Below are 26,516 nucleotides of genomic sequence, written 5' to 3'. Positions count from 1 at the left end.
AGGCATTGTTAGGCGCTTTCAGCCGTGGTTGGGGTGGCAGCTCGGTGTCCGTGGCAGCTCGGTGTCCGATTACGTTAGGTGCCTACAATTATTAACAGCTTTGTCAGCAAACACTATAAAGTTGGTCTGTGCGTTGACGCGAGGATCCGCGTCGTTTGCATACCGCGTAAATGAACAAGGATACGCGAACAGGTGAGGATCATACGTCTTCTCTATGAACAGAGAAAGGGGACAGTTCCTTCTTTTTCGAGGTGTAGATTGACCCTAATTGGTTTGAGTGTCCAGACATTCTTTCTTTTCTTTGCTCCCCTTGTTTAACGGGCCGCGGACTTTCTTAGTGGATTCTGATGAACACGAATCGGTCGAGAGTCGTACATAGCCTTCAGGCATAGCTTCCATCTCATTGACATTTGAATTGGCCAGTTTGCATGGTCTGTTGGGCGCGAGGACAACACCGTCCTCTTGAAATTCGACTGTCGCTACAATGTCCGATCGAACCACACCGATCACCCCCATCGAATCCCATGGAGGAACTTCACGACGGGATTCTACGCAGCCCTCTTCACCCATAGTAGCCGGATCCGCTGATGGTGAGAGCAATGGCAAGATAGAGGGTCATCACGAGCAGCATGGGGGTGAACAAGACAACATGGATCTCCCAATTGACGAAGATGACACGGAGGGGATGGACATCAAAGCGAGAGCGCTGACGAACTTGTTGAAGACGAGCTCAGTATGTTATTCATTTCTTTTAATTCTCAGAATTTGTGCGGGGAATTAATGTCGTTCTTGCGCAGGTCTTTGTCGCTATCATGGCGGATAAGATGAGGGAACAGCAAAAAAGACAACAGGAAGAGGCCAGGAAGGAGGCAGCCAAGAAACAAGCCACAGAAGCTAAGGAGAAGCCCGCGCTTGAAAAAAGAACTACTAGGTCAGCTGCAAAAAAGGATGGGGCGGAAGATACTGTCGAGAAAAACGTCAAAAACGAAAGAGAAAAGGCGAAGAAATCAACGGGAAAAGGAAAGGCAAAGAAAGGTTCTCAAATGAACACCATCTCCAGTTACTTCAAGAAGGCAGAAGTGGCGGTTCCCGAAGATAATCCTACAGTTCAAGAAGCCCTGGAAAAAGCGGCAGACGAGTTCGAAGCGAAACCGACGGCTATTGGCGAGCAGGACCTCGTTGCCACTCAGCAGCCCGCACTGGTAACGGGAGGAAAGATGCGAAAGTACCAGCTAGAAGGTTTAGAATGGCTGAAATCCCTGTGGATGAATGGCCTGTGTGGGATTCTAGCGGACGAGATGGGCCTAGGGAAGACTGTACAGGCCATCTCTTTGATCGCCTTCTTCAAGGAGAAGAATATATCTGGTCCTTTCCTGATTGCTGCCCCTTTGAGTACAGTGAGCAACTGGGTTGATGAGTTTGCCCGATGGACACCAAGTATCGAAACCGTGTTGTATCATGGTACCAAGGATGAACGTGCAGAGATCCGCAAGAAACGGATGAAACTGCAAGATCAGAAGAAAATGGACTTTCCTGTCGTGTGTACTTCTTATGAGATATGTATGAACGACCGGAAATGGCTCGCTCAGTATCAGTGGAAGTACATTATTGTGGTACGTTGGGGTTCATGGTCTGTTCGCAATGAGGTAGCTAACAAAGTTGACAGGACGAGGGTCATCGCTTGAAGAACATGAACTGTCGACTGATTAAGGAGCTGCTCACCTACAACTCAGCAAATCGACTTCTGATCACAGGTACTCCTCTGCAAAATAACATTTCAGAGTTGTGGTCCCTTCTGCACTTTTTGCTTCCAGAAGTCTTCAATGACCTCGATAGTTTCGAGAGCTGGTTCGATTTCTCCTCCGTCTTGGACAGGAGCGGACAGAAGGAGGTGATTGAGAGGCGCAAGCGCAATCTTGTCTCGACTATGCATGCAATCCTCAAACCGTTTCTTCTGAGGCGAGTCAAGACAGATGTGGAGGCTGCACTTCCTAAGAAGCGGGAGTATATTCTGTACGCACCGCTCACTCAGGAACAGAAGGAACTGTATCGCGAAATTCTCAACGGCACCGCCCGTCAGTTCCTGGAAGATAAGGCCGTGGAAAGGATCGAAGCTAGAAACTCGAATGAAAGACTGTCGCGCGCGGAAAGCTTGAAGAGGAAGTCGGAGGACAGCGGATCTACGACTCCTAGCAAAAGCTTGAAATCGAGTCGCTCTTCCACGCCGGCCAGCCTTTCAAGCTCAGGCCGTAGACGGAGAGGCCGTCCAAGTTACAAAGATATCACTGACCGCGAGTTCAATGCCAAGCTGCGCAGGCTGGAGAGTGGCATCGAAGAGGAAGAAGAAGAGCCCGAACTTGGCGAGACTGAGCAGGAGGAGATTGAGAGGGCTAAGACAATTAAGCTAGCCAGTATGTCGGTCCTTTCCCAGTTTTTTTTTTTAAAAAAAATTCTCACATAATTTGATACTGACATCTTCATCAGAGAAAGAAATTGCGAACAAAAAGCTTCAAAACCCTGTTATGCAGGCCCGGTTGGCCTGCAATTCTCCTCACAACTTCTACTGGCCATGGGGCGACGACTCGTCCACAGTAGATGAGACGTTAGTGACGGCGTCCGGTAAAATGCTTCTTCTCGATCGACTAGTTCCTTGCCTCATGTCGAAAGGACACAAAATTCTTATCTTTTCTCAGTTCAAGACCCAGCTCGACCTTCTCCAGGACTGGGCCACTCAACTGCGGGGCTGGAAATGTTGTCGCATTGACGGCGCCGTGAGCCAGGCTGACCGTCAAGCTCAAATCAAAGCCTTCAATACCGATAAAAATTACAAGATTTTCCTGCTGAGCACGCGCGCGGGCGGCCAGGGTATCAACCTCACCGCCGCTGACACGGTCATTCTGTACGACTCCGACTGGAACCCCCAGCAGGACCTCCAGGCCCAGGACCGCGCGCACCGAATCGGCCAGACAAAACCCGTGATCGTCTACCGTCTCGCGACAAAGGGCACCGTAGAGCAGACGCTCCTCGAAAAAGCAGACTCGAAACGCCGCCTCGAACGCCTCGTCATCCAGAAAGGCAAGTTCAAGAGCCTCCTCGACCCCGACTCCGGAACAACCACGCAGAGCGACATCGAGGAGCTCCGCAAGGCGCTCGGAGAGGACGAATTCGAGCAGTTCGATGTCGATGGCTCTTCCGAGTCTCTGCTGTCGCAGGAAGACCTGGACATCCTCACCGACCGAAGCGAAGAGGCGTACGCTCGCGCCGAGAAAGGGCTCGAGAAGAGCGGTCGCGCTTTTACGGCTGTCGAGACGAAGCCTGATCAGGGTATCATGGCTGAACTTGCCGTGCGATGATAGATGATAATCGATAAACGTTACAAGCAAGCAAGAAAGCATCAATCGGAAGTTTTTCTCATTGTCGTTTCGCGACTCGATTTTTCAACTGGTGGGATTTCTTTTCCCTCTCTCTCTCTAGGGGGCGCAGGTCCGTCCGCGATCAAGACAAGATTCAGATTCGGTGTTTGGCAATTAATACGGTGTACTGTACTTTTATTCTGGATTTCCTGTACAATAGTTACCCGTGGACATCGTCTTTTTCACCATTTTCTGAGCGACTAATTAATTAATTAATATGAGAAAGAACGTAACGTGTCCGGATGTCTAGATCTAGACAGATTTGAATCGAAATCGAATCACATGATATATTATTATATCCATATGTAATGCAAATTGCGCCCACAAGACAAGCTCCCTGCCATAGAAAAAATGGCTGTACATACAGACGAGAAGCAATAGGAAAAAAAGTAAAAAGGAGAAGGAGAAAAATCATGATGGATGATGTAAGAACCGACATGCACATTGCTAACGTGCTTCTTATCGCCGGGCCTTCTCGTCTTCGATCTGCCGCCGCAGATCCTCCAACACCTCATTCCGCTTCGCGAGGTGGTTCTTCAGCCCTTCAACCTGCTCACCCACCGCCTTGACATCCTCACGGAGTCGCTCCAGATCCTGCCCTTCCTTGGCGCGGCCGGTGCCTTCCTGTAGTTCACGGAGTACACGTTCCTTGTATTCCAGCAGCTGCAGCGCTTCCTTCTTGATCAACGCCCAGTTCGGTCGGCCGTCGTTGCGCGGACGTTCGCGGTCTCGCCGCTGCTCCGCGGCGCGGTTGGCGGCTTCGAGCTTGGCCTCCAGCTCCGAGAGCTCCCGGCGGAGGCGGACCTTCTCCCACTCCTCGTCTTGGATCGTGTTGCTGAAGTCGGTGCCCTGGGGACGGTAGCTGGACTTGACGCCTAACCGGCTCAGATACGTATCGCCGAACTTGGCCTTGCGGCCGGTGGGCGTCTCGGTATCCCCGTCTACTCCCCACCGCTGCGCAGGACGAACGTTATCAATCTGGTAATCGATCTTGTTGTTCTCGAAAGAGGCGCGGAGAGACGCCGGGACAGTCCGCGGGATGCGATAGCCCTCATGCCGATAATTCAGGATATGGAGGAAGGCGAGACAGGCGTCCTTGTTGATGGAAGGTGATGCGGAAGGGTTGACGAGGTTCCACGCCGATCGTATATCGGTATCTGGTACGTCCAAGGAATCATAAAGGGGTTGTAATGATTCGACTGTAGAAGCAGATGTAAGCATCCACACATGTATGGTACAAGGGAGGAAGGGCGGGGTACGAACATGTTATCTCTCCACGATGATTTCTGTTGGCATCGTAGATTTCTTCATATTTTGCTTTGTCAGATGGGCTCATATACCAGTCAAAGCCATCCTTCAACCCCTGCGATTCGTCTTCGTCTTCTATCCGTTCAAACTGTTCCTGGCGACCGCTTAATGCACGGGTGGCCTGAACCAGATGCGCTTTGGATTCGGGAATCAACCAGTCTGGCAATGCGGGTGGGACTTCTTGATATTCCTATTTCCACATACAATATTAGCCAAGGTCGCGTGATGTCGAGATTGAGCGCGGCTGTCTACGTATGGGTAACATTACCCCATTAACAAGATCAAAGATCAGTCGCATAGCGACACAAAACTCCTCGAAATCAAGCTCTCCATCGCCATCGACGTCCGACAGGTCCCAAACTTTCTCGAGCTGCTCATCACGAAGCCGGCTATTCCGGAGGACGCTGGCAGCCTGCGAGTTGTTCAGACGGGGTTGACCACCGGAGAGTGACGAGAAGATCTCCCAATACCGCTCAACTTCCCACTGCTCGATTCTCTTGTTCGACATCGTGTCACTGTCACTGCCACGCCCGCAAACGAAGAACCGAAAGCGAAACGACAGCAGAAATGAGAAGGGCGGAGAAATGGTTCAATGGGAGGTCGCTGTTGTCGGTCAGCCTGCTGCCTTTCCCGTATTGGAGCATAGCACCCTCGGGCTGTGCCTCCACAGCTCCCCGACCCAAGTATCGGCGTCACAGCGGCCCCCGGATCAACCTATTTCCGCATAACAGTTCCCCATGTCTATCGCTACCATAGACATAGACACGCAACTGTCAATGATGGACTATGTCTGCAGAGTAAGGATATATTATTGTGCAATGAGATGAGCTCTATACTATCATACAGAGACAGCTTGTAAATCTGTCTAATTTCTTTCAGTCAATGACATGGAACCAGCCCGCAACCGTGTATGTATTTTCCCATTTGCGTTGGAAGAATTTCAAAAGGAAGAGTTCGGGGTATCACCGTGGGAATAAGAAATTAGCTCTTCATCACGCCTTTTCTTTCGAAGCATTCGACCCGCGCGTTCCTTGGGCAGATGAATCTTGCTCAGAATGCAGCTTCTGCCGTATTTGAACCACAGCGCGTTCCACTTCAATTGCGATCTCGGGAGCTCCCAATATCTGGCCCAATTCCATCCCATCCGATTCTTCGAGGAGCAGCCTCTCCTCTGTATCCTTATCTTCCTGTGTAGACACGGCCGACTTGTCGTTCTTACGCTCTTGTCTAGCATGGACGAGACGCTTTGAATAGAAATTCTCGAGTTCCGGAGAGGATTGAGGCTGCAAAAGTCCCTTCTCGAGCAAATAAACCAGGTGTCTTGAGCCGCTGAGAGCTGCACACTGATGAGTCAATGACATGACATAATAATTTAAAGCAGGGTGCAACACTCACCTCGCCAATGCGACCAACCTCGGTAGGCCAGATAAAAGAACGGGATATTGGGCACTCTGGCGCAATGAAACAATTAGATCACGTCTCCCCGACTGCGCCCTAGCAATGTGAACTTCGGGGCATCTTACAATGGTATCACTGCAATGGGCGCGGTCAGAGGGGCAAGCCCGATGCTCCACCACATTTTTCTGCGATGGAGATCCTGTCTCTCTGTGCCTAGCTTCTCCAAGATGCCCAGTACATTGTCCGATTTAATTACATTGCCCGGAAACACCACATCAACCGGCTGTCTCTCACGGGTTTCCTCAATTTGGCGCTGTGCACTCAAAGGGGGGATGCTTTTCAAACCCCACTCTTCATAGGGAATCCGCTGGAGAACAACATGGCCGTAAGACACGAGTGTTTTCCTCCACCCTTTATCGGCTCGTTCCCATTTCTCCCAGGTTTCTGCCGCCTTGGCCGTAACCCTGTCGAGGAACGACGCATTCAAGACGTTGGGGGATCGACAGTATACGAAAGCTCGTCGCGTCGAGATGGGGACGAGGAATAGACGCATAGCAGCGGCCGTGGGCGAAGGCTGAGGGAAGGAGTGTCAATGATGAAGGCTTCCCTGGCTCACAGAAAACGCGACTGACAAAAAGATTGGGCTGGACAACATGCTTGACGATCGGTGCGAAGGCCAATTTGCCAGTGAGCGAGCCTGAAAGCGTGTGAGGCCTAAACGATGACACATGTGCAATAGACGTCATTCCACTGGCCAAAGCCGCAGGCCGGAATCCGGAAAAGCAACACAGCCGCCAAGAAGAGACTCGATCTTAATTAAGGACTGCGCATTGTCCCAGGCTTGGTTAACCCGGTTATTATTAACTCTAAATCCTGCTCCGGACTATCGTTAAAATAATAATGGTGACGACGTCCCGCCCAGTGCTGCGCCGCCATTGTCGCTGAGGTCTTGCGGGGATTTCTTTCACGCCTGCGAATTCACCCCCTGCATCGGCAGTGGTCATATATCATGGGTCATGTCCTCTAGAAGAACACCATCTTCTATTCACGAAAAATCGCACTACCCCAATCCATTGTGTCATGCCAGGCAATGGCCCAAGATGCGCGAGATTCAGCATCCCAACCGATAACAGACCCCGCCAGCCACTCTTCGTCGCGTAGCCCCCTCGAAGGTGATGCGCGATCGCAAGAGCGGCCTCGCAGTGGGACTGTCGCATCTTCCACCAGTCCCCAGTCCTCGCAGCCTTTGCCGTCTGCAGAGAACTCTGCGCAGCACCGAACATCGACACCGGCCGTTCGGACCTTGCCAGGTAAGTAGACCAGGCGGACGTGTCTTTTAGCCTAACATAGATGCTAACCTTGACTCTCGTTTAGCATGGATTCGATCTGTAGAGGTTCCTGAGGACGAGAGCGATGCAACCACCAGGCTCCTACCCTCCGAGCTTGACGAAGCCGTCGTCGCCCAGCATAATCACTCGCCCTACGCAAAGCAGAAACCGTCTCTGGATCCTGCCTGGCAAGAGCACCTGGATCAGATTGACCCCGCGACGGGACTCCGGATGTCTCGCTGGATGAGATTTGCCAGATCTGTCGCGTACCCTCGCACTATCAGCTCGTTGGAAGAGAAGCCGGTGACCTGGGATTGGCTGAACGAGAACCTGGGAGACTATGCGAATAAGAATGATGGCTCTGATGCGGAACAGGGCAGCCGGGAAACTAGATGGCGTTCACGGCGCCGAACTTGGATTGGACGCTTCCAGTCCAGTCTGTTAAAGAGTCCGATCGTTCCGCTGGTGTTTCGGCTTACGGTGTGGATCTTCTCCTTGTGTGCGCTGGCGCTGGGGGGATCCATTTATCATCTCTCGCAGCTCTACAATCGCCCTCAAGGTCCTTCTGCCGACATGGCGATCATTGTCGATGCCGTGGCTCTGGTCTATTTGGTGTACATTACCTATGACGAATACACAGGGAAGCCTCTGGGGCTCCGGTCCCCCAAGGCTAAGATGCGACTGATACTGTTGGACATCTTCTTCATTGTCTTCGATTCTGCCAACCTGAGCCTCGCCTTTGCGTCCTTGTCCGATGTCCGGGGCTCGTGCGTCAATTCCGAGATCAACCATCGCGTTGATGAAAAGAACGATGCGATCTGTGATCGGCAAACAGCACTTGCGTCGGTCCTGCTCATTGCGTTGATCGCGTGGCTCTTAACCTTTACGATCAGTGTTTTCCGGTAAGCCGCGCTCCACTCTAATCGAAAGAGACATGCTGACCTGTTTCACAGACTGGTCGAGAGAGTGGCTTCGAAATGAGATGCCATACCAGTCTCCTTTATTGTTCACCTTTTTGGTCTGTCTCCTTGATTTGTTCTGGTGGTCACCCATGGCGTCTAAGGAATTGGTTATATGGCGACTGCGGGTTCGATCGGCGCAACTAGAAGTCCTCTGTACAATGCTTTTTCCCCCCCCCCCCCCCCCCCCTGTTTGTATCGCAGTTTTGGATGGAAGGGCTATGGGTAATTGGCATAGGAATCATCCATGAACTGGATGCGCACATGATCTGTAACAATGGCTATTATGATACTGTACATATGTTTGTCGGTGTGGGTGCTACCACACAGAACTAGGTAACTAAGAAACAGACACGATCATCTTGTGTCATCGAAATCAAGCATGCACCGCAGGCCCATCCTTTCCATACAGCGGATCCAGGTCAAACCATCCCTGCATCTCGATATTCTTCCTTAGTTCCTCTTCCTTCTCATTCTCCGTCCCGTAGCACATGTCCCAATTCTTCCCTCGTGGATACGATCCCAACATCTTGAACGCGCCCCCACTCAAGTCCTCCAACAGACGGTGGGCCACCCCCGCGGGAACAATCATCAGGTCGCCTTGCTCGACGGTGGGCTCGACGCGGCCGGGATTCTCCTCGCCGCCGAAGCAGAGCCGCGCGCGCCCGGAGATGACGCCCAGAACCTCGTGGGTGGTCGAGTGGAAGTGTGTCTGGCGATACATGGTGTACTGCCACTGGGGCACGACCACCCCGACTTCCGCCAGGCGGGCGGAGAGCTGGGCAGCGGAGGCGCTAAAGGCGGAGTGGTAGATCAGCAGGGGCTTGTTTTGGATGGATGTGTTGGGGATGCGATGCCAGGCGGGGATCGAATGTCGACTGATTCGGATTTCGGAGGCTGGACGGACGGACATGTTGATTTCTTTCTTTGATTTTTCTTTCCCCCCCGCCTTTTTTTGCACCAGTTGTTGGCTCTCTTTTGAGGCAGGACTTCTTTTTCTGTTGTCGATGTCTATTCTGAGTCTGTACCTCTCCGTTGTACTCAGTTGACTTGTATATATGTCACATGGTTTGTCAAGACTCAGCCCAGCCGTAAAGGTTAGTGTCCCTGGCCCTGGAGGAACCACAGGATAGGAGATAGGATCAATTGCTTTCACTGTTGATTTCCATGATAAAGAGTACAGAAATTATATTTCCATTCCGAGGCAACATCAGTACACCAGCCAGTCCAACCAATCAGGAATGACGTCATCTGATGTGTGTCTGAGCAAGCACACATCTGCAGCGCCCTCCCAGTGCCCACTCCCACAGGGGTATTATTTAAGGTAGCTCTTTTGTCTCATGGTCACCATCCACAGTATCAGCGATTCTATATCCATGGAATAGATAAAGGGATGGCCATAGGAGTGTCAAATCTGGATCAAATTTTGGGGCGTTGTTGACTTGACTGCTGGTCTGTCTTCTGTGTACACGCGCAGGTACCTAGCGTTGAGTTGTGCTGATAAGGTTCCGTTCACCTATCTTTATTTATTTACTAGCGTTTTTGAAAGATTTCAACACATTCTAGGATTTAACAGTCTTTTCAAGAGTTCTAATTAGGATTTTTTTTGATTCTGCATTCTGCTGGTTGTGCAGGTTGGTACGACATCTTATTATTTTCTTCAGGCAAAAAAAATAAAGAAAAGTCCCCCAGGCAGCCAACCAGGCTGGTGGTGGCACAGTTTGCCTGTCACGTCACCTGGGGAGATCTGCCAACTAAGGCGGGTAGCGAGCCTCTTGTCCCAGAGAAAGAGAGAAAGGCAAAGGCAAAGCCCCAGAACTAAGAACTCATTCCGCCGCCCGCTCCCCATCGCTACTCCCGCGCTGCGTACATGCCTACCTTAACTTGCTTTATTATTATTTGAACCTCCCTACTGCTCATTCCTCTCTGCCATCCTTATCCTCTCTTTTTCTCCTTTTTTTCTCCCTTTTCACCTCTTTCTTCCTTGAGACCCTCCAAACCCTCCCTCCTCTGCAGTTACTTCTGCTCTCCTCTCATTTCGTCGTGAACCAGTGTCTCCAGCAGACACTCCAGTGTCTGGGCTGATCTGTGTTAATAGTGAGTATGAGAATAACTACTGCGTTACCCCCCATATCGATCCCATCCCATGGCTGTCCTGCCCTCCTCCGCTTTTGTAGCTCCTGGTGGAACGTTCCGGCCCTCGTCATCCCTCTGCGGTTGGCAACCTTCACCATGGTCGCCATGGTTCCCTTCCCAGCAACCCAAACAGTCACAATCTGATCACGTCGGCAAGCTTCTGCTGCTTGTCAGGTAACTTGCGGCACCTTCCCCGTGTTGCATGTACGTGTTGCATGCGTGTCCGCCGGCCCGCTCGATCAAAACTCTCCCATCTCTTGTTTACCTGTTGCCTTTTCTTCACTGTCAAGGAGCCCCGAGTCCCCTGTCGCGTCTGCAGTCTTCAGTCTTCGAGCATCCATCTGTCTGATTTATGACTTCTTGCTTCCGACGATTTGGTCTGGGCTTTGGAAAACACACCCTTTCTCTTTCCCGAACCCCCACATTCCTGCACACACGTCATGAAGAATAAGGACCTGACCTCTGCAGCCTTATCAGCTCCCGCTGGTCTTCTCCGCCGGTCGAATCGTCTCCGGAAGTCGACCATGCCTCCTGCGATGCCGGCAACCCCTCACAAGGATGACCTCGACGAAACGTAAGTCCCCGGAGAATGGCGTTCACAAATGGTTTGGGAGTTATTGGCTTTTGGCGTGGTGCTCGAAGCTGACCAGTGGTCTTCGTCAGATGGACATTCTTGGAGAGGGGCATCGACAGTGTGATGCTCAAGCTCGAGGAGGGTGTTGATATGAAGACCGTACGTATTCTCGATTCTGTGTCTTTACACGTCTTGGTGCGGTGCTGACAACCAACTTTTCTACTTTAGTATATGGCCCTCTATACGTCCGTGTCTCTCTCATATCTCCGTTCGGCGGATCAGGCTGACATCATGTAGGGCGGTTCACAACTTCTGCACGTCACAAAAGGCTGTGAGTAACGGAGGCTTACAAGCTCACCGAGGCGGTATGTCCTGTCATTTCTTCCTGGTATAGAATCAGCCGCTGACAGCTTCCTCGGGTTAATAGCACATCTCCTCGGCGAAGAACTCTACAACCTTCTCGGCCACTACCTGTCACGCCATCTCGAAAATGTATACCAAGCCTCCGAAACCCACGCTGAGGAGGCACTATTAGGATTCTATATCCGGGAGTGGGATCGATACACGACCGCCGCAAAGTACATCAATCACCTTTTCCGATACCTCAATCGACACTGGGTTAAGAGGGAGATCGACGAAGGAAAGAAAAATATCTACGATGTCTACACGCTTCATCTGGTCAAGTGGCGGGAGGACTTCTTTAAAAAGGTTCAGGAGAAGGTCATGGAGGCGGTGCTGAATCTGGTAGAGAAACAACGGAATGGTGAGACGATCGAGCAGTCGCAGATCAAAAACATTGTCGATTCGTTCGTGTCACTGGGTCTGGACGAGAACGACAGCACCAAGTCGACGCTGGAGGTGTACCGATACTATTTCGAGCGGCCCTTCATCGCTGCCACCCGGGTCTACTACGAAAACGAGTCCCGACAGTTTGTCGCGGAGAACAGTGTTGTGGAATACATGAAGAAGGCAGAGTCTCGTCTGGAGGAAGAGAAAGCTCGAGTGGGATTATACCTGCATCCGGACATCACCAAGCGTCTTACTGAGACGTGTTTGGATGTCCTCGTCACCGCGCATTCGGGCCTCCTGCGTGACGAATTCCAGGTCCTCTTGGACAACGAACGACAGGATGACCTGGCTCGGATGTACCGGCTCCTGTCGAAGATCAAGGACGGATTAGATCCCCTTAGGGCGAAATTTGAGTCGCATGTCCGACGAGCTGGGTTGGCAGCCGTCGAAAAAGTGGCGGCGGATGGAGAGCAGTTTGAGCCCAAGATGTACGTGGATGCGCTGCTCCAGGTCCACTCGCGATATCAGAATCTGGTGAACGTGGCATTCGCGGGAGAATCGGAGTTCGTCCGGTCTTTGGACAACGCCTGCCGCGAGTTTGTCAACCGCAACCAGATCTGCAAGACGAGCTCGACAAAGTCGCCCGAGCTGCTGGCACGATACACCGACTCCTTGCTCAAGAAGGGCGCCAAGGCTACGGAGGAATCCGAGTTAGAGGAGATGCTGAGCCAGATCATGACCGTCTTCAAGTACATTGAGGATAAGGACGTGTTCCAGAAGTTCTATTCCAAGATGCTCGCCAAGCGCCTGGTGCACATGAGTTCCGTGTCGGACGATGCGGAGACCAGCATGATCAGTAAGCTGAAAGAGGCCTGCGGGTTTGAATACACGAACAAGCTGCAGCGCATGTTCCAGGACATCCAGATCTCCAAGGATCTCAACGCCAGCTTTCGGGACTGGCAGGATAAGGTCTTGGATGAGGAAGACCGGAAGAGGATGGTGGATCCGCATTTCCAGATCCTAGGAACAGGATTCTGGCCGCTCAACCCGCCGTCGACGGAGTTCATTCCCCCGCCGGAGATTGTCAAGACGGCCGAACGGTTCCAGAGCTTCTACTTCGACAAGCACAGTGGTCGCAAGTTAACATGGTTGTGGCAGCTCTGCAAGGGTGAAATCAAGGCCAACTACATCAAGAACACCAAGGTTCCGTACACGTTCCAAGTGTCGACGTTTCAGATGGGGATCTTGCTTCTTTACAACGAGCATGACACGCTGGAGTATTCGGAGATTCAAAAAGCCACCAAGCTGTCGAACGAGGTCCTTGAGCCGAATATGAGCATTCTGGTCAAGGCGAAGGTGCTGCTGGCCAATCCCGATGGAGCGAAGCCAGCGCCGGGCGTGACTTTCAGCCTGAACTACAACTTCAAGAATAAGAAGATCAAAGTCAACCTCAATATCCAGATCAAGTCGGAACAGAAGCATGAATCCGAAGACACCCACAAGACGATCGAGGAAGACCGGAAACTGCTGCTGCAGGTAGGCTCTAGAGGAATTTTGCCTTATTCGCTGTCTTAACGAGGCTAACCTTGCGTTTTAGTCTGCAATCGTCCGTATTATGAAATCCCGCAAGAAGATGAAACACGTCCAGCTGGTGCAGGAGGTCATCCAGCAGGTGAAGGCACGATTCCCTCCCAAGATACCAGATATCAAGAAGAACATTGAGGCCCTGATGGAGAAGGATTATATTGAGCGATTGGACGGGGATGAACTGGCTTACATTGCATGATCGGATGGGATCGGATTCATTTATGCCTGTTTTTTTTTATCATTATCATGATTATGATGCTTAACTTAATTAAGCGTTTGGGCGAATATTTTCACAAAACTCGACTAGCTACCTATACCTACAACGGTTGGGATGGAGTGACTGACACGACGGATAAATAAAGATAAGCTTTTATCTGGTGCCTTTATTTTGCAGGCTTTGTCCAACAGATTATACTTCATCCAATCCAGACCTCCAGACCTTGAGACGTAGAATAGAAGCCTCCAATGGGCCCATCTTCTGTAGGCATTTTTTTTTTTTTGCATTGCACGTCGGTCAGCCTATTACATTATTGGCGGTGTTGATAGTGATATTTACTAACCTACTCTTTTGAAGACCTGAGTCCATCCCAAGGCGGGGCGAGACGAGACGAGATGAGACAGGCAGGGCAGGGCAAGGGCGCATGTAGCATGCACCTAGCTGTAGCGGTGTTGCAACATTGGTTCCATAATAATATTAATAGCCTATAGCTATAGCATACGTGTGCACTCGTCCATCAGACAGAGAGAGACAAACAGACGGATAAAACAGACAACTAAACAAACAGAGCAGACCTACCTACCTTCCTCGAGCAGAGACGAAACAAATAACACACCTAGTTCTAGGTTTTCTGTCTGTCTGTCTGTATCTCTTTTCATTTCTTTCTTCTTACTTACTGTGGTCGTTTGCTTTTGTAGGAACATGATACCAATACCAATTCTATACTGTGTATATATAGACATGGTCGGATAGAAAGCAGCACTTACTTCCTTACCTAGGTTAGGCTAGCCGTAGCAGAGAAAGAAAGAAGAAGACTGGCGTAATAGACTATAACAAGTAAGAGGAAAGGGAGGGGGGAAAAAGGGGGAAAAAAGGGAAAAAAAGAGGAGAGAAGACTCGTCATGCCATGTCATGTTCCCGTTAGTGATAGGAGGCAGGAATCGAGGCAGTTAGGGGCATAAATAAAGAGGGGGGAAGCATCATTATACAACGAACATATACCAAGAAAGGGAAGGGAATGTCTGGGTTGGCGTGTGCATGTACAGTACAAGTACGTATTAGATAAGTCACAGGTACCTAACCAATGGCTGATAAAGAGTCACAGGCTAATACAGAATAAGAAATATAGAAGTGAGAAAAAACAGGTATAATTACTCCTCCGGCAGAGGCTCAATATTCCAGATACTGTCAGCATACTCGTTGATCACCCGGTCCGTGGAGAAAAAGCCCATCCGCGCCACGCTGGTGATAGACTTGACGATCCACTCGTCCTGATCCTTGAATGCCTCGTCGACTAGCTCCTGCGTCGTTATGTACGAGTGGAAGTCATCCGACACCAGATAGTAGTCGCCATGGTCCGTGATGGACGAGATCAGCGCGGAGAAGTCGTTCGCGTCGCCAAATGTGCCCTTCTGGATCTCCTCGAACACCCGGGCTAGGTTCTCATCCAGCGTGAAACCGTCGTAGCGGTGGCGGTGTCGTATCTCCTCAACATCCTCGGCAAGGTTACCAAAGAGGAAGATATTCTGCTCGCCGATTTCACGGGTAATTTCGATCTACACATGTAAGTCAGAAAATAAATCGCCCTGAACCTTTTCTCTTCCTAACATGAAGAATCGAACACATACATTGGCACCATCACACGTCCCGATAATGAGACCTCCGTTGAGAACAAACTTCATATTGCTCGTCCCGCTGGCCTCCGTGCCTGCAGTCGAGATGTGTTCACTGATATCCGACGCAGGGCAGATGATCTCCGCCTTGCTAACGTTGTAATCATCAACGAAGATGACCTTGAGCAGATCGCCAACATCGGCATCCTCGTTGATCACGGCGGCAACGTTGTTGATGAGATGGATGATCGTCTTCGCCATCCAGTACCCAGGCGCCGCCTTGCCTCCAAAGATCGATACCCGGGGAACCAGTTTCCGACGCTCTTCCGAGCCCAGCAATTTGATTTTCAGGTATCGATGAATAATGCCAAAGATGTTCAGTTGCTGCCGCTTGTACTCGTGGATGCGCTTGACCTGCACATCAAACAGGGCCTTGGGATTCACGCTGTATCCGGTAGTAACCTGGATGTGCTTGGCAAGGCGAAGCTTGTTCGCGTATTTGATCTCTGCCCACTCGCTCCGGAAGGCCTTGTCGTCGACAAAGGACTCCAGTTGATCGAGCAGAGTCAGATCTTTCAAGAACTCAAAGCCCCCCAGTTTCGAGGCGATCAGGTCCGACAATCGTGGATTCGCCTGGTGGAGCCACCGCCTCGGAGTGATGCCGTTGGTGACATTGGTGAACTTGTCTGGCCCGTAAATGGCAACAAAGTCCTTGAATATGGTCGTCTTGATCAGGTCCGAATGCAACTCCGCCACCCCGTTCACCTTGTGTGATCCGATGATGGCCAGATATGCCATTCGAACCATCTTTGGATGCGACTCTTCTATTACGGAGACGCGGGCCAACATATCCCGATCTTCCGGGAATCTCTTTTCGACGGACTGCAGGAAGAACAAGTTGATATCGTAGATGATCTGCAGATGCCGGGGCAGCAGATTCTGCATCAAAGGAACCGACCACTTCTCCAACGCTTCCGGCAAGACCGTGTGGTTTGTGTAACCGAAGGTGTGGGTGACGATGTGCCAGGCCTCGTCCCACTCAAGTCCTTCTAGATCAACCAAGATGCGCTGCAGCTCGACGATAGCAAGCGTCGGGTGAGTATCGTTGAGCTGGATTGCAACTTGGTCAGGGAACTCCGCCCAAGCACGCTTGGTCTTCTTGAACCTCCGCACAATATCGTACAGAGATGCTGCACACCAGAAGTACTGCTGTTTCAAACGGAGCTCCTTGCCCCGTTCAAGATTATCATTAGGATACAGCACAGCCGAAATAGTTTCTGCCCGCTGCTGGTCAGCAACGGCACTTTCATAGTCACCAGCATTGAACTTTTGGAAATCGAACTCGCCGCTGGTGGCTTTGCTGGACCACAAACGGAGGTTGTTTGTCGTGCTTGTGCCATATCCGGGAATTGGAACATCGTATGCCACTGCCTGGACAGTTTCACCACCTTGCCAGGAGTTCACTATCTTTCCGTGTTCATCTTGATATCTGGTGACATGACCATAGAACTGGATGTCCACGGTGATGTCGTGCCGTGGGAATTCCCAGGGATTAAAATCCAGCCAGTAATCAGGGATCTCGACCTGGTAGCCGTCGATGATTTCCTGTTTGAAGATTCCATAGCGGTAACGCAGACCATAACCCCAGGCCGGATAATTCAGAGTCGCCAGACTATCGAGGAAACACGCGGCCAGGCGTCCCAAACCGCCATTTCCAAGGGCTGCATCATGTTCCTGATTGATCACGTCCTCGACGCGGAAACCAAGCTCAGACAAACCGTCTGAACTTATTAGCGAGCTGAACCTTCAAGAGCAGTGGCGAGGTGCGTGAACTAAGTTACGTATGTATGTACTGTACATACCTTTCGCAACATCTTTCAAGCCAACATTTAGCATAGCGTTGTCGAGTGCTCGACCCATCAGAAATTCGAGGGAAAGATCTAAGGAATAGACAAGAATGTCAGTGTCCGAAGTTCACTTCCATATCGAGGATAACGCTCCCAACACCATACAATACACGCGCTTCTGATCTGCAAATGTCTGACGCTGCTGCGTCTTGTTCCATTCGATGATCAGCCGGTCACGGAAGGCCAGTGCAGTTCCCCCGTATGCGGCCCTAGATTGAATTTCCTGTTGAGTATCTCTGTCTCAAGACAGGTGAAGACGTGACGTACGACTCATCGCAATTGAAAAGCGAGCGGGCCAGGGTGGTCTCAACATGGCGAATGAATTCATGCTATCCGAACCAGGTGACAATCAGAACCAAGTGCATAGTTGTGCCGCCCTTGGATGTAGGCATACCTCAAATTCCTCCTTGTTCTGAAAACTTTTCGCGGACTGCGATTGCGGATGATGTCAATATCAACTTCCCTTCGGCTTCTCAACTGCCGTTGAAAAACCGACGACAGAGCTGTAGTATAGTCCGTGAAAGGAATAGGAGGGTCGTACATGTTTCTGCCACCTGTAGGATCAATGCAAACGGTCAGAAATAGAAATTCTCCACAGAAGAGATGCCCGTTCCTGTCCGCACGTACGGAGTGGAGGATATAGGCAGGGGAAGACTTACGCCTCCCTCAGGGGTTCCGGAATACTGGCCTCGACTGCCTTGATCTCAGCCGGTCCGAGCCCAGTGAAGGTCCGTTTGTGCTTGGGACGACTGAATCCTGGTCCCACGGGTCCTTGCAGGTCGGAAATGGGGACACCGACGGAGGGTCTGCGCTCGCGAGACAAGGGCTTCGAGGACATGGTTGAATTGAAGACTTGATGATTCAGATCCTAATTGACTTTTCCCCCCTTTTCCTTTGTTAGATAGGAGCTTTTCCCACAAATATTCGAATATCCACCGAGAGTAACGTTGCACCACTGCGGGGAAGTTGAGATTCGTGGAGGTGGTAAAAGCTTCGAGTAGAAGAGTAAGCGCCAATGATAAGAGAATCGGGCGAAATTCAAAAGGATTGAATGTGTTGCGGATCAACACAATTTTCAGAGATGGTAGAAGGCGCTATGATACAGCTTCTACAACAATGGCAAAAAGATCTGGCGTCACAGATGCTTATCGTATTAAAGAATCTAAGCCAAGGAACAAGTTGGTCGAAGCATTCCGCCTCGAGCCCGGATCGAGAAAGACCGTCCAACTCCGTGAGGGGTAGCTTCCAATTTCCAATTAATCCGTCCAGTTCAAGTCAGATGGCAATGCATGTGTACCTACCCAATTGAATGAAGAGCTGTTGATGAAATGGGGAGGACAGGGATGGCTGATGCAAACGAAACAGGGAAAGGGAAAGCTACATTCATCCCGGCAGTTCTATTCGTTGCCAGCCTGGCTGTCTTTGTCTGGGCTGGGTGGTCTACCGGTACGTACCTTGTAGTTGCTTGTTTGCGGTCAGTCCACCTCACCTGACATCCATGGATGAGATGACATAAATGACTAAGAGGGCGGGGTGCAGTGACCAGGGTCTAGACAGGTCACCGTCGACCTGTGCGAGGGAAATCGTGATAGAAGGAAGATATATGTCGTCTGCAATGTATCCTCCGATGGATTCCAGTCTATCGTCCGGCGATGTTGCTAGATGCTGGCATCCTAACACACTGATACCTGAGGTACAGTACATTATGTACATGTACTCACTTTCTCTATCCATCACCACCGCGGGGTAGATTGGACCCATGGATCTGGGCCAGAATGGTTTAAAACCGCCACCATACCTGAGAGGACCCCTGCTGGTCCTACTCTCGGCAAACAGTTAATTTCCAATCATTATAAGCAGTAGATTGCCGACAGCTACCTAACCTGATGTGACACATGCTGGCTCTTTCCTTCTCTACATTCTGGACGCTGCTGTAGGCTCCCCATTATCTGGAATCCGACTTGGGACCGTCGTCGACATTGGGATTCCCCAGACAAGAATTTAGATAGCGTGAAAGGATTCGTTCCTCATAAAAAAAGTGCTAGCTTCGATATGAGACAGCAAGTCAGCAACTGATTTTGGTGGGATCACCAGAAGGAAGCTTCCCGCCACCTTCCGACCTCACGACGTCACGTCACAGGTCACAGATGCTCGATCCGGCAATGGCAATGGCAATGGTATCATCGCAACAAAGCCGGTTATTAATTAACCGCTTGAATTCGTATGATTACTCTGTACGGAGTTCAGGCGTGCCGCATAAGAATAGTATCTGTGTCCATCGATCGGATGGCGCTGGAAGCCTAATTAGTTGAAACTTGCTGATATTTCTTACAGCACTAAGTAACTGGATCCACTCCACTTGGTGGTGCACTGGTGCCAGTGCCACTGGTAACTACTAACGCGCCCCAGCCTCAGGCTTTCCCAGCCCAGGCCAAAAATAACTCCAACTCCCACCGCCCATGGCCCATGCTTGGCTTGCTTCGCCTTGCTGCTTGCAGATCTGGGTCCTTCCTGGGGGCGGATCGACCCGGGCCAAGTTTCAGCCCTCGGCACATCCCGCACAGCAGTTACCAACTTGCCATTCACGATAATAATAATAAATAAATAATATGGATTCACTCAACGCTCATGAAAAGGGCTATCTGTAAAGAAAATAGTATAACTAAATTAATTAGTATAGTACTGTACAGTACAACGGAATAACTCTGCTGCGTTTGCAGGAATTCCGACGATTTACATCCGAGAAATAGACCAAGAGCAAAAAAAAAAGACAAGGAACTGATATATAAATCTCAATTATGGATACAAGACGGCTGAGAAGACAACAGCCTCCCTCTGCTCATCATAGACATGTCGATCAACAAAAAATGACAGCATAAAGGACACGAAAATGGAACAAGAGAAAAGATAGCCCCAAAAAAAAGCATGAGCAAAGCCAAAATCAGAACATCAATCAACGAGATTGGTAAGGAAAAACTCCCTCTTGCCAAAAAGTTGGACCTTCATCATCATCCAATGCGCTGAGAAAAAGAAAAGAAAAAAGAAAAAAGAAAAAGATAAGAAGAAGAAGAAGAAAAAGAAAAAGAAAAAGAAAAAGAAAAAGAAAAAGAAAAGAAAAAGCAATTCAATATGCCGACAACTTTTGCTCCCAAAACGGTGAGCGAGAAAGACTCCAAGCGGCGAGGAAAATGACATCGGTAGACAGAACTGGCCTTTCATGGCCAGATATGAAGAGCCATCGCAAAGAAGAAATTACATATCGAAGCATACGGTATTTCTGCAGATACCCAGACACATCACAGCGCCCAAAAAAATAAGAAAAGTGCTAGATTATGCCGCCCCGTGAACGCCGTCTCAGCTTCCGCGCAAAGCAAACAAAAAAGGGGTAGTCAAGTCATTAGATGGCTGCGTTGGAGGAGAAGATATCCCGAATGAGGCGCGATGACCGAACAGAAAGTATTAGTAGAGAAAATGGCGAAAGGAAATGCGCTGAAATGAGGTAAAAAAAAAAGGAAAAGAAAAGAAGAAAAGAAAGCCCGCATGCCTTCGAACCGCGAACAGAGGCCGGAAGCTATAGAATACCCGAATCTTTGAGGGCATTCTGTAGGATGGTCTCTTTCACAGCGGCGAAAACCAGGCGGATGTTTGTCGTATCGGTGGCCTGAGTGAGACTAAAAGTACGACGGATCAGTGGCTGCTCTGGTGAAGATCCTGCGGCGAGTACTTACTGAGGGTATAGATTAAGATGCGCACGGTTGACTTGATTAAACCTCCATAACAGATATTTGGCGGCTCGGTTGACATCATTGCCTCCGGAATAATCGGGAAAGTAGTTACTCAAAGGCGAGCGACTCAATTTCTGACGGAACAGATCGACTTTATTCAGGAAAAGGATGATGCTGGTGCGCATGAACCATCGAGAATTAACGACCGAGTCGAAAAGCACCAGGCTCTCCATCATTCGGTTCTTTGCGAGCAGTAGAGTGAGTAACTGAAGGCGAACCAACCGGGCTTCACACACAAAGACATACCTGATTACTTTCTTCCAATAAGACCTGATCATATTCACTCAAAGCGACACAGAAGATAATGGAAGTGACGTTTTCGAAGCAATGGATCCACTTCTTACGTTCGCTTCGTTGGCCCCCAACATCAAACATACTATTGACCTGCGTCAGTAACAACGGTCATGTCTCTCCGGCGAATGCGAGGAAGGACGCACTGAATGCTGAGCTGGCCCATCGTGAAGCGCGTCTCGTATATACCCGTCGTTTTCGTTCTGGCGCGCAGCACGTCGGCTTCGTTTGGGATGTAATCAGGTGCTGATATTCGCTTTGCGTGTTCGAAGAAACTGTCGCGAGGCTATCAGCCTTCCTCTGCTCGGGGCGATGGATCAAAACACACTTACTAGGGTGCGGAATCCATCAGATAGAATTCACTCTGATGTTCCAAGGCCGTAGAAGTGCATGGATCGTTCCAGAGGTATGTTACTGCATCCCCAACTTTAGGATCCAGAGGCGTGTTTGGGTCGGGATCTATATTGTATTCAATGAGGTAGTTGATATAATCTCGCACTTTCTGGCTGGACGGCACCAGGTCAAACTGCTCGTAGGCCGTAATCAGCGCTTTCGCGCAGTCCAGGAGGTTCTTGTATACGGTCAGACGGTATAGCGCGAGCTCTTCGACGGAGTACCCATTCTGGTGGATAATCTTCATCTGCTTGACGATAGTCGACTTCCCGCTTTCGCCGGACCCTGGGCAGTTAAGCCAAGGTTAGCACAATCATCAAGCACATGTTCCCCAATGACAACATACCCAGAAGTAGAATCTTGCATTCTCTGCGCAGTCGCCTTGAATCTTCCTCCAACTTCCTGTCGATCATCTGGCTTCTCTTCTTCTGTTCCAAGTCCACACCGGACTCGGTGCTGAGACATGCACCCATGTTGGACGAATCTCTCGCAACGCTTCAGATTCTCGATTCCCCACGTAAAGAACGTCCAACCTGCTGCTTTCTAGAGGGTAGACGATCGTCGAGAGTAGTTGGGGTTCGACTGCGATACGGCCAGACCGTCAACAAAGAACTCCACTAGCGCACCCACAGGCGTGAACGGAAGCACCGGGGGCCAGCCACGAGGGCTCAAGGCCGCAAACGTCGTGGCCCTCTAAGTTAGATAAGTCGACTATGAATCGGCGATGGCAGTTGGAACGAGCTTGATTCAGTTGCGCTTCGTCTGGTCGCAACGCGCTGCGGCGGGATGTAGCGCTGACGACACGACGCCGGGTGCGACCTCGTGCTGATTCCACGATGAACCGGATGGAGGCAGTGAACGGCTGCAGGCGGGGACAATTGCAACGGCCAGCGACAGTGCAGGAAAGAATCGCAGGATGAGAGAAAAGTGATTCCTTTCGAATTGTTTGTGCGGGCAAGGTACGCCGTACGTAGTTTGGAGGGATCGGAGCGAGGTGGCAGTGGAGGCCGGCGATGCAGGTGCGTTCCCCAAAGACGGCGGGGATAAGCTGTGAGGGATGGTCTGTTCCTCAAGTGGCTGAAAGGAAGTGGTTGCCGTCCGCACTCCTCAGGCCAAATGGAGGCTCAAGCAGAGGCCAGAGGAACAGGTGCTGGTGGACAGCAGGTGGGTGGGCGAAGGGCAAGGCAGAGGCGGCAAGGCAGTAGTAATTACACGCAGCGTGGACCATGGACAAAGCGTTCACTCCAGCACAACATACTTAGCACAGTGGACACTGGACAGTGCTATCGGGGGCTGTGGGGGGTTTGCCGAGAGGGGAGCGGGCGCTGTTGGCGCTTCAGACAAAAGCAAGGCGCAGGGCAGGATAAGGAGTTCAGCACGGCAGCATCCGGTTTGCCTGTTTTGCTTCAGCTACGTGAATCGCCGGCTGCGACTCGGGAGGTCGGGAGTCGCTCCAACAAAGCAATACTTGTACAGTAGTGATGAACAACCGCTGCTACCAATCACACACACGACTGCAGGCCGGTGCAATAATAAGAAGAATGACTTGCGGGCCTTCAGCTTCAGTGGAGAGGATCGATGGATGGAATGCTACATGCTAACCCAGTCTGTCACAATTACTAAGTTGCTAACTTGCCAGCCATTGCGGAGAGGCAGCGAACTACTCACGTGGGCGGCGGGTATGCGGAGCCACCCAGGCCCCCAACCGACCAATCGCGTGCCCCGATGATTGGCCTGGGCGTTGGTTAGTCGTCAGTCCTCGTTTGCGAGGCAGTCAGGGAAATGGGGGCGGCAGGAGCAATCCTCCGTCGTCCCATGTGTTCGTCCTGCAGATCGTTTCAGATGTGGCAGATGTGGCCCCAACGAGCAAAAGACCGCCTGCTGGCCTGTGTGAAGCCCAGGCAGTTATTTAAGGGAGCAACCCCCAACTCAGCTCAATTGGTGTCTCCAGGGGAACGTCGGATGAGTATGCTCCTGGAAGTAACGAAGCCATTGCTATGGCCAATTGGAACTTCACAGCATGCATCGACAAGTAGAGATGTCATCAAGTAGTACCCCTATAGCACTAGGACTTCACATAGTTAGACTGATGCCTATCAGGAATAATTTGAGATCTGCGCAGGCCATACGGAGTTCTTGAGTCCCGTGATGTATATATATAGTACACGTGGAGAGCTGTGGCTATTGTGTCGATTTTCGTGGCCTTTCTTTCCTACCTCCTCCCTCATCCACTTACCCATCAAACCCCCTTGGGAGCTCTCTCACCTACATACACTCAGCTTCTCCAGTCTCCTGAGGGTATACCAATTCACCAACTTACCCTTGCGCCCTTTTCACGACTGAGACAGCATTCACGACGACCCATGAGCTCTCCTCTAATTTTCGAAACGAGCCTGGGTCTGATCTCCAGGTTATCTGAAGCTACGCAGCTGAGGCAATGGAGGCCCAAGCCGTCAGAGAAATACTGGTACATATTGTTATGGAAACGTTACGGGAGCTCGAAGATAATGCTCTATACCATTCCAGTCTATACTGCCAAGAAGATGAGGATCAACGTCAACAATGCCATGATCTCATCGAGGGTATATGAGACAAATTGATGAGATTGTACAGTGCTGAGAAGATCCATTCATTACAGATGACATTCTTTGATCATGATAGACAATGTCATCTGAGGAATGCTATCGATAGTCAGAGGATCAACAAGGACTGGATACAGAGGTTTGTGCTCAGGATGTGGGAAGAGATAATAGAAGCAAGGAGCAAGGGAAAAGAAGAACCTGCATGGTACATGAAGCCGCCTGTGCTTATAGTACCAGGGTTCACTTCGAAATACCCGGCTTCGCGCGCATCAGAATAAATCATCTCACTCGAGTTCAGACCGGCAGAAGCTCAGCTCCAGGCTGAGTACCCAAAGCCTCGGACAGAATCCTCCCCAAGATGACCGAAGAGCACCGAAATGGAGACAAAAGCTCGCTGGGAAAAAAAATTTATATGTAGACAAATTTCATTGGGTTGTCTTGACAGTCTTGATGTTCTTAGGTTAAGTCGACTTTTACCCATGGATGGGCTGCAGCCTGATTGCACTATACTTCCTAATTCCAAGCAACCAGAATAGAATTATAGATAGGTTCTTGCAAAGCTCAGTTACCATATCAATGCCTCTGTATAAGAGCTTAAAAAATTTAAAGCCCCTGCCTGGGATCGAACCAGGATTATCGGAATCAGAATCCGATGTGATAGCCATTACACTACAGAGGCAAGTGTTGACAGATGCTTCAAAATTCAAATTTATATCCATTTTCAGCACCGTATATATATAAAAAAGGAAAAGATGAAAGCCCTGCCTAGAATCAAACCAGGATTACAGAATCAGAATCCAATGTATGTGTATAGTTCTGATATGGATATAAGCAGATAATTTAGGAACACCTCTCATCAATTGCCTCTGTAGTGTAATGGCTATCACATCGGATTCTGATTCCGATAATCCTGGTTCGATCCCAGGCAGGGGCTTTCGTTTCTTTCCGCTTTTTTTCTTGTATGTAGTGCTGGGGAACAAGATGGATATTAAAAAAGATTTTATGGACATAAAAATATCATTTTTTGCTTACGGAGTACAATCGCTTACGTAAAAAGCGAGCGAGTGACAGGATTGGTCGGCCTTGCTTAGTCATCACCCGTTGTGCTTTTTATGTAAGCATACCACAACAAATTCATGAAATCAGCTAACTCCCTATATAGAGAAAGCACAAAGCCTATTAGCAAAGTCCCTGCGAAGCCTAGGGAGCCCCTATTCCTGGCTAAGGGAACAGATTCTCCTTAATCGATTGAGATTGCAATTTTGGCATTGATTATAGTGAACCCCTTCAAAGTCTAAAGCCTATATAGCCTATAAGTGAAGCCTAGAGCCTATAGTGAAATCCCATACTAAAATTTCACCCTTTTACTTTAGGCTCTCTAAGGCCTTGCGGTATACCAGGCTTACGGAGGGCCTAAGGTCTGGAGCATCAAGGTATAAGGCTTTAGGGTTGCAAAGCCTATAGGAAACCCCGATAAAGCCTATAGTAAGTTATATGATAAGTTTCTAGCTATAAAAATTTATAGTCACTTGACTTTATCACCCCTTCAAGCCGCCCGAGCGGAGCGAGGGGTTTAAGCTTCCAAGTTATAGACATAGACTTATCTGCTGGCTGGAAAACAGATGGTGCAGGGGACTCTTTATAGACCACGCACTGCAACGCCAAGCATGATATCAATTAAGCACTTTCGGTGAACAGACCACTATCCCTTTTCAGGAGATTCAGTGTCAGCCCAGTGTGCGGAGTACTTTGTACAGAACATCAGTATTAATTCACGCTCCGTATTGTCCCTGGTGCCTTGTTTCCCCTCTGGTTTGAAAGAGATCAACTGACAAGTGTTACAGGTTTCTAGAGGGTCGGTATCTCTGTATAATGTGTCCACAGGATTGGAAATCGAAGTTCGCCTGATGATCCACATTATTATTACTCTCGGCGGAACCTCTGGGACAATTCTAAGTCTACTCTGTACACGTAATTACAGAGTAGATAAGTCAGCACATAAGCTTACTTGGAGCTTGGACGACACCGTCTCCTGCATCTCATCTTGTCTACCTAGTACTGGTTAGTACAGAGTACTCACATCGTTTTCTGAAGATTTTGTCCCGCCCATGAATCAACAACACCACATCTGCAAAGGTTTCCGTCACCAGCTCATTAAGAATAAATTTTCTCAAAATAATTATATGTAAAGATATTGTTGAAGCAAACTTATATAGTAGGAAATTATTTAGAACTT

At 49.9% G+C, this 26,516-nt stretch overlaps 9 protein-coding genes and 2 non-coding genes across 11 annotated transcripts; 5 read left to right on the top strand and 6 right to left on the bottom strand.

The window, feature by feature from the left end:
- Positions 1–484: 484 nt before the first annotated feature.
- Positions 485–3,353, top strand: VTN77DRAFT_9599 (uncharacterized protein; the record flags this gene model as incomplete). The annotated part of the gene is made up of 4 exons (XM_069426223.1): positions 485–733; positions 798–1,613; positions 1,667–2,411; positions 2,485–3,353. The coding sequence occupies 4 exons, from the start codon at positions 485–487 to the stop codon at positions 3,351–3,353; spliced, it is 2,679 nt and encodes an 892-aa protein (XP_069280721.1).
- Positions 3,354–3,872: 519 nt separating this feature from the next.
- On the bottom strand, positions 3,873–5,229 carry VTN77DRAFT_9598 (uncharacterized protein; the record flags this gene model as incomplete). Its single annotated transcript, XM_069426222.1, has 3 exons — positions 3,873–4,612; positions 4,677–4,911; positions 4,990–5,229. The coding sequence occupies 3 exons, from the start codon at positions 5,227–5,229 to the stop codon at positions 3,873–3,875; spliced, it is 1,215 nt and encodes a 404-aa protein (XP_069280720.1).
- Positions 5,230–5,713: 484 nt separating this feature from the next.
- VTN77DRAFT_9597 (uncharacterized protein) lies at positions 5,714–6,672 on the bottom strand (the record flags this gene model as incomplete). The annotated part of the gene is made up of 3 exons (XM_069426221.1): positions 5,714–6,057; positions 6,117–6,172; positions 6,245–6,672. 3 exons carry the CDS (start codon positions 6,670–6,672, stop codon positions 5,714–5,716), a joined length of 828 nt encoding a protein of 275 aa, XP_069280719.1.
- Positions 6,673–7,209: 537 nt separating this feature from the next.
- Positions 7,210–8,428, top strand: VTN77DRAFT_9596 (uncharacterized protein; the record flags this gene model as incomplete). Its single annotated transcript, XM_069426220.1, has 3 exons — positions 7,210–7,429; positions 7,494–8,349; positions 8,401–8,428. The coding sequence occupies 3 exons, from the start codon at positions 7,210–7,212 to the stop codon at positions 8,426–8,428; spliced, it is 1,104 nt and encodes a 367-aa protein (XP_069280718.1).
- A 354-nt stretch (positions 8,429–8,782) lies between these two features.
- Positions 8,783–9,319, bottom strand: VTN77DRAFT_9595 (uncharacterized protein; the record flags this gene model as incomplete). The annotated part of the gene is made up of 1 exon (XM_069426219.1): positions 8,783–9,319. One exon carries the CDS (start codon positions 9,317–9,319, stop codon positions 8,783–8,785), a length of 537 nt encoding a protein of 178 aa, XP_069280717.1.
- Positions 9,320–11,239: 1,920 nt separating this feature from the next.
- On the top strand, positions 11,240–13,691 carry VTN77DRAFT_9594 (uncharacterized protein; the record flags this gene model as incomplete). Its single annotated transcript, XM_069426218.1, has 5 exons — positions 11,240–11,275; positions 11,345–11,361; positions 11,414–11,481; positions 11,544–13,441; positions 13,503–13,691. The coding sequence occupies 5 exons, from the start codon at positions 11,240–11,242 to the stop codon at positions 13,689–13,691; spliced, it is 2,208 nt and encodes a 735-aa protein (XP_069280716.1).
- Positions 13,692–14,860: 1,169 nt separating this feature from the next.
- Positions 14,861–18,067, bottom strand: VTN77DRAFT_9593 (uncharacterized protein; the record flags this gene model as incomplete). The annotated part of the gene is made up of 8 exons (XM_069426217.1): positions 14,861–15,265; positions 15,338–17,103; positions 17,185–17,262; positions 17,335–17,438; positions 17,497–17,558; positions 17,624–17,659; positions 17,771–17,783; positions 17,889–18,067. The coding sequence occupies 8 exons, from the start codon at positions 18,065–18,067 to the stop codon at positions 14,861–14,863; spliced, it is 2,643 nt and encodes an 880-aa protein (XP_069280715.1).
- A 2,733-nt stretch (positions 18,068–20,800) lies between these two features.
- VTN77DRAFT_9592 (uncharacterized protein) lies at positions 20,801–22,171 on the bottom strand (the record flags this gene model as incomplete). The annotated part of the gene is made up of 6 exons (XM_069426216.1): positions 20,801–20,900; positions 20,958–21,196; positions 21,261–21,390; positions 21,452–21,580; positions 21,638–21,983; positions 22,045–22,171. The coding sequence occupies 6 exons, from the start codon at positions 22,169–22,171 to the stop codon at positions 20,801–20,803; spliced, it is 1,071 nt and encodes a 356-aa protein (XP_069280714.1).
- A 540-nt stretch (positions 22,172–22,711) lies between these two features.
- VTN77DRAFT_9591 (uncharacterized protein) lies at positions 22,712–23,447 on the top strand (the record flags this gene model as incomplete). Its single annotated transcript, XM_069426215.1, has 3 exons — positions 22,712–22,717; positions 22,783–23,263; positions 23,338–23,447. 3 exons carry the CDS (start codon positions 22,712–22,714, stop codon positions 23,445–23,447), a joined length of 597 nt encoding a protein of 198 aa, XP_069280713.1.
- A 1,440-nt stretch (positions 23,448–24,887) lies between these two features.
- On the bottom strand, positions 24,888–24,959 carry VTN77DRAFT_t33. The gene has a single exon. It is a non-coding gene; the product is annotated as a tRNA-Gln (tRNA).
- A 183-nt stretch (positions 24,960–25,142) lies between these two features.
- VTN77DRAFT_t34 lies at positions 25,143–25,214 on the top strand. The gene has a single exon. It is a non-coding gene; the product is annotated as a tRNA-Gln (tRNA).
- Positions 25,215–26,516: the final 1,302 nt, after the last annotated feature.

This window comes from Rasamsonia byssochlamydoides (assembly GCF_041956645.1).
Source record: "Rasamsonia byssochlamydoides strain NRRL 3658 unplaced genomic scaffold VTN77scaffold_9, whole genome shotgun sequence".
NCBI classification, from domain to species: Eukaryota; Fungi; Ascomycota; class Eurotiomycetes; order Eurotiales; family Trichocomaceae; genus Rasamsonia; species Rasamsonia byssochlamydoides.
Note: the sequence above shows the minus strand (reverse complement) of the source record. Positions and strands in the feature narration are given on the sequence as shown.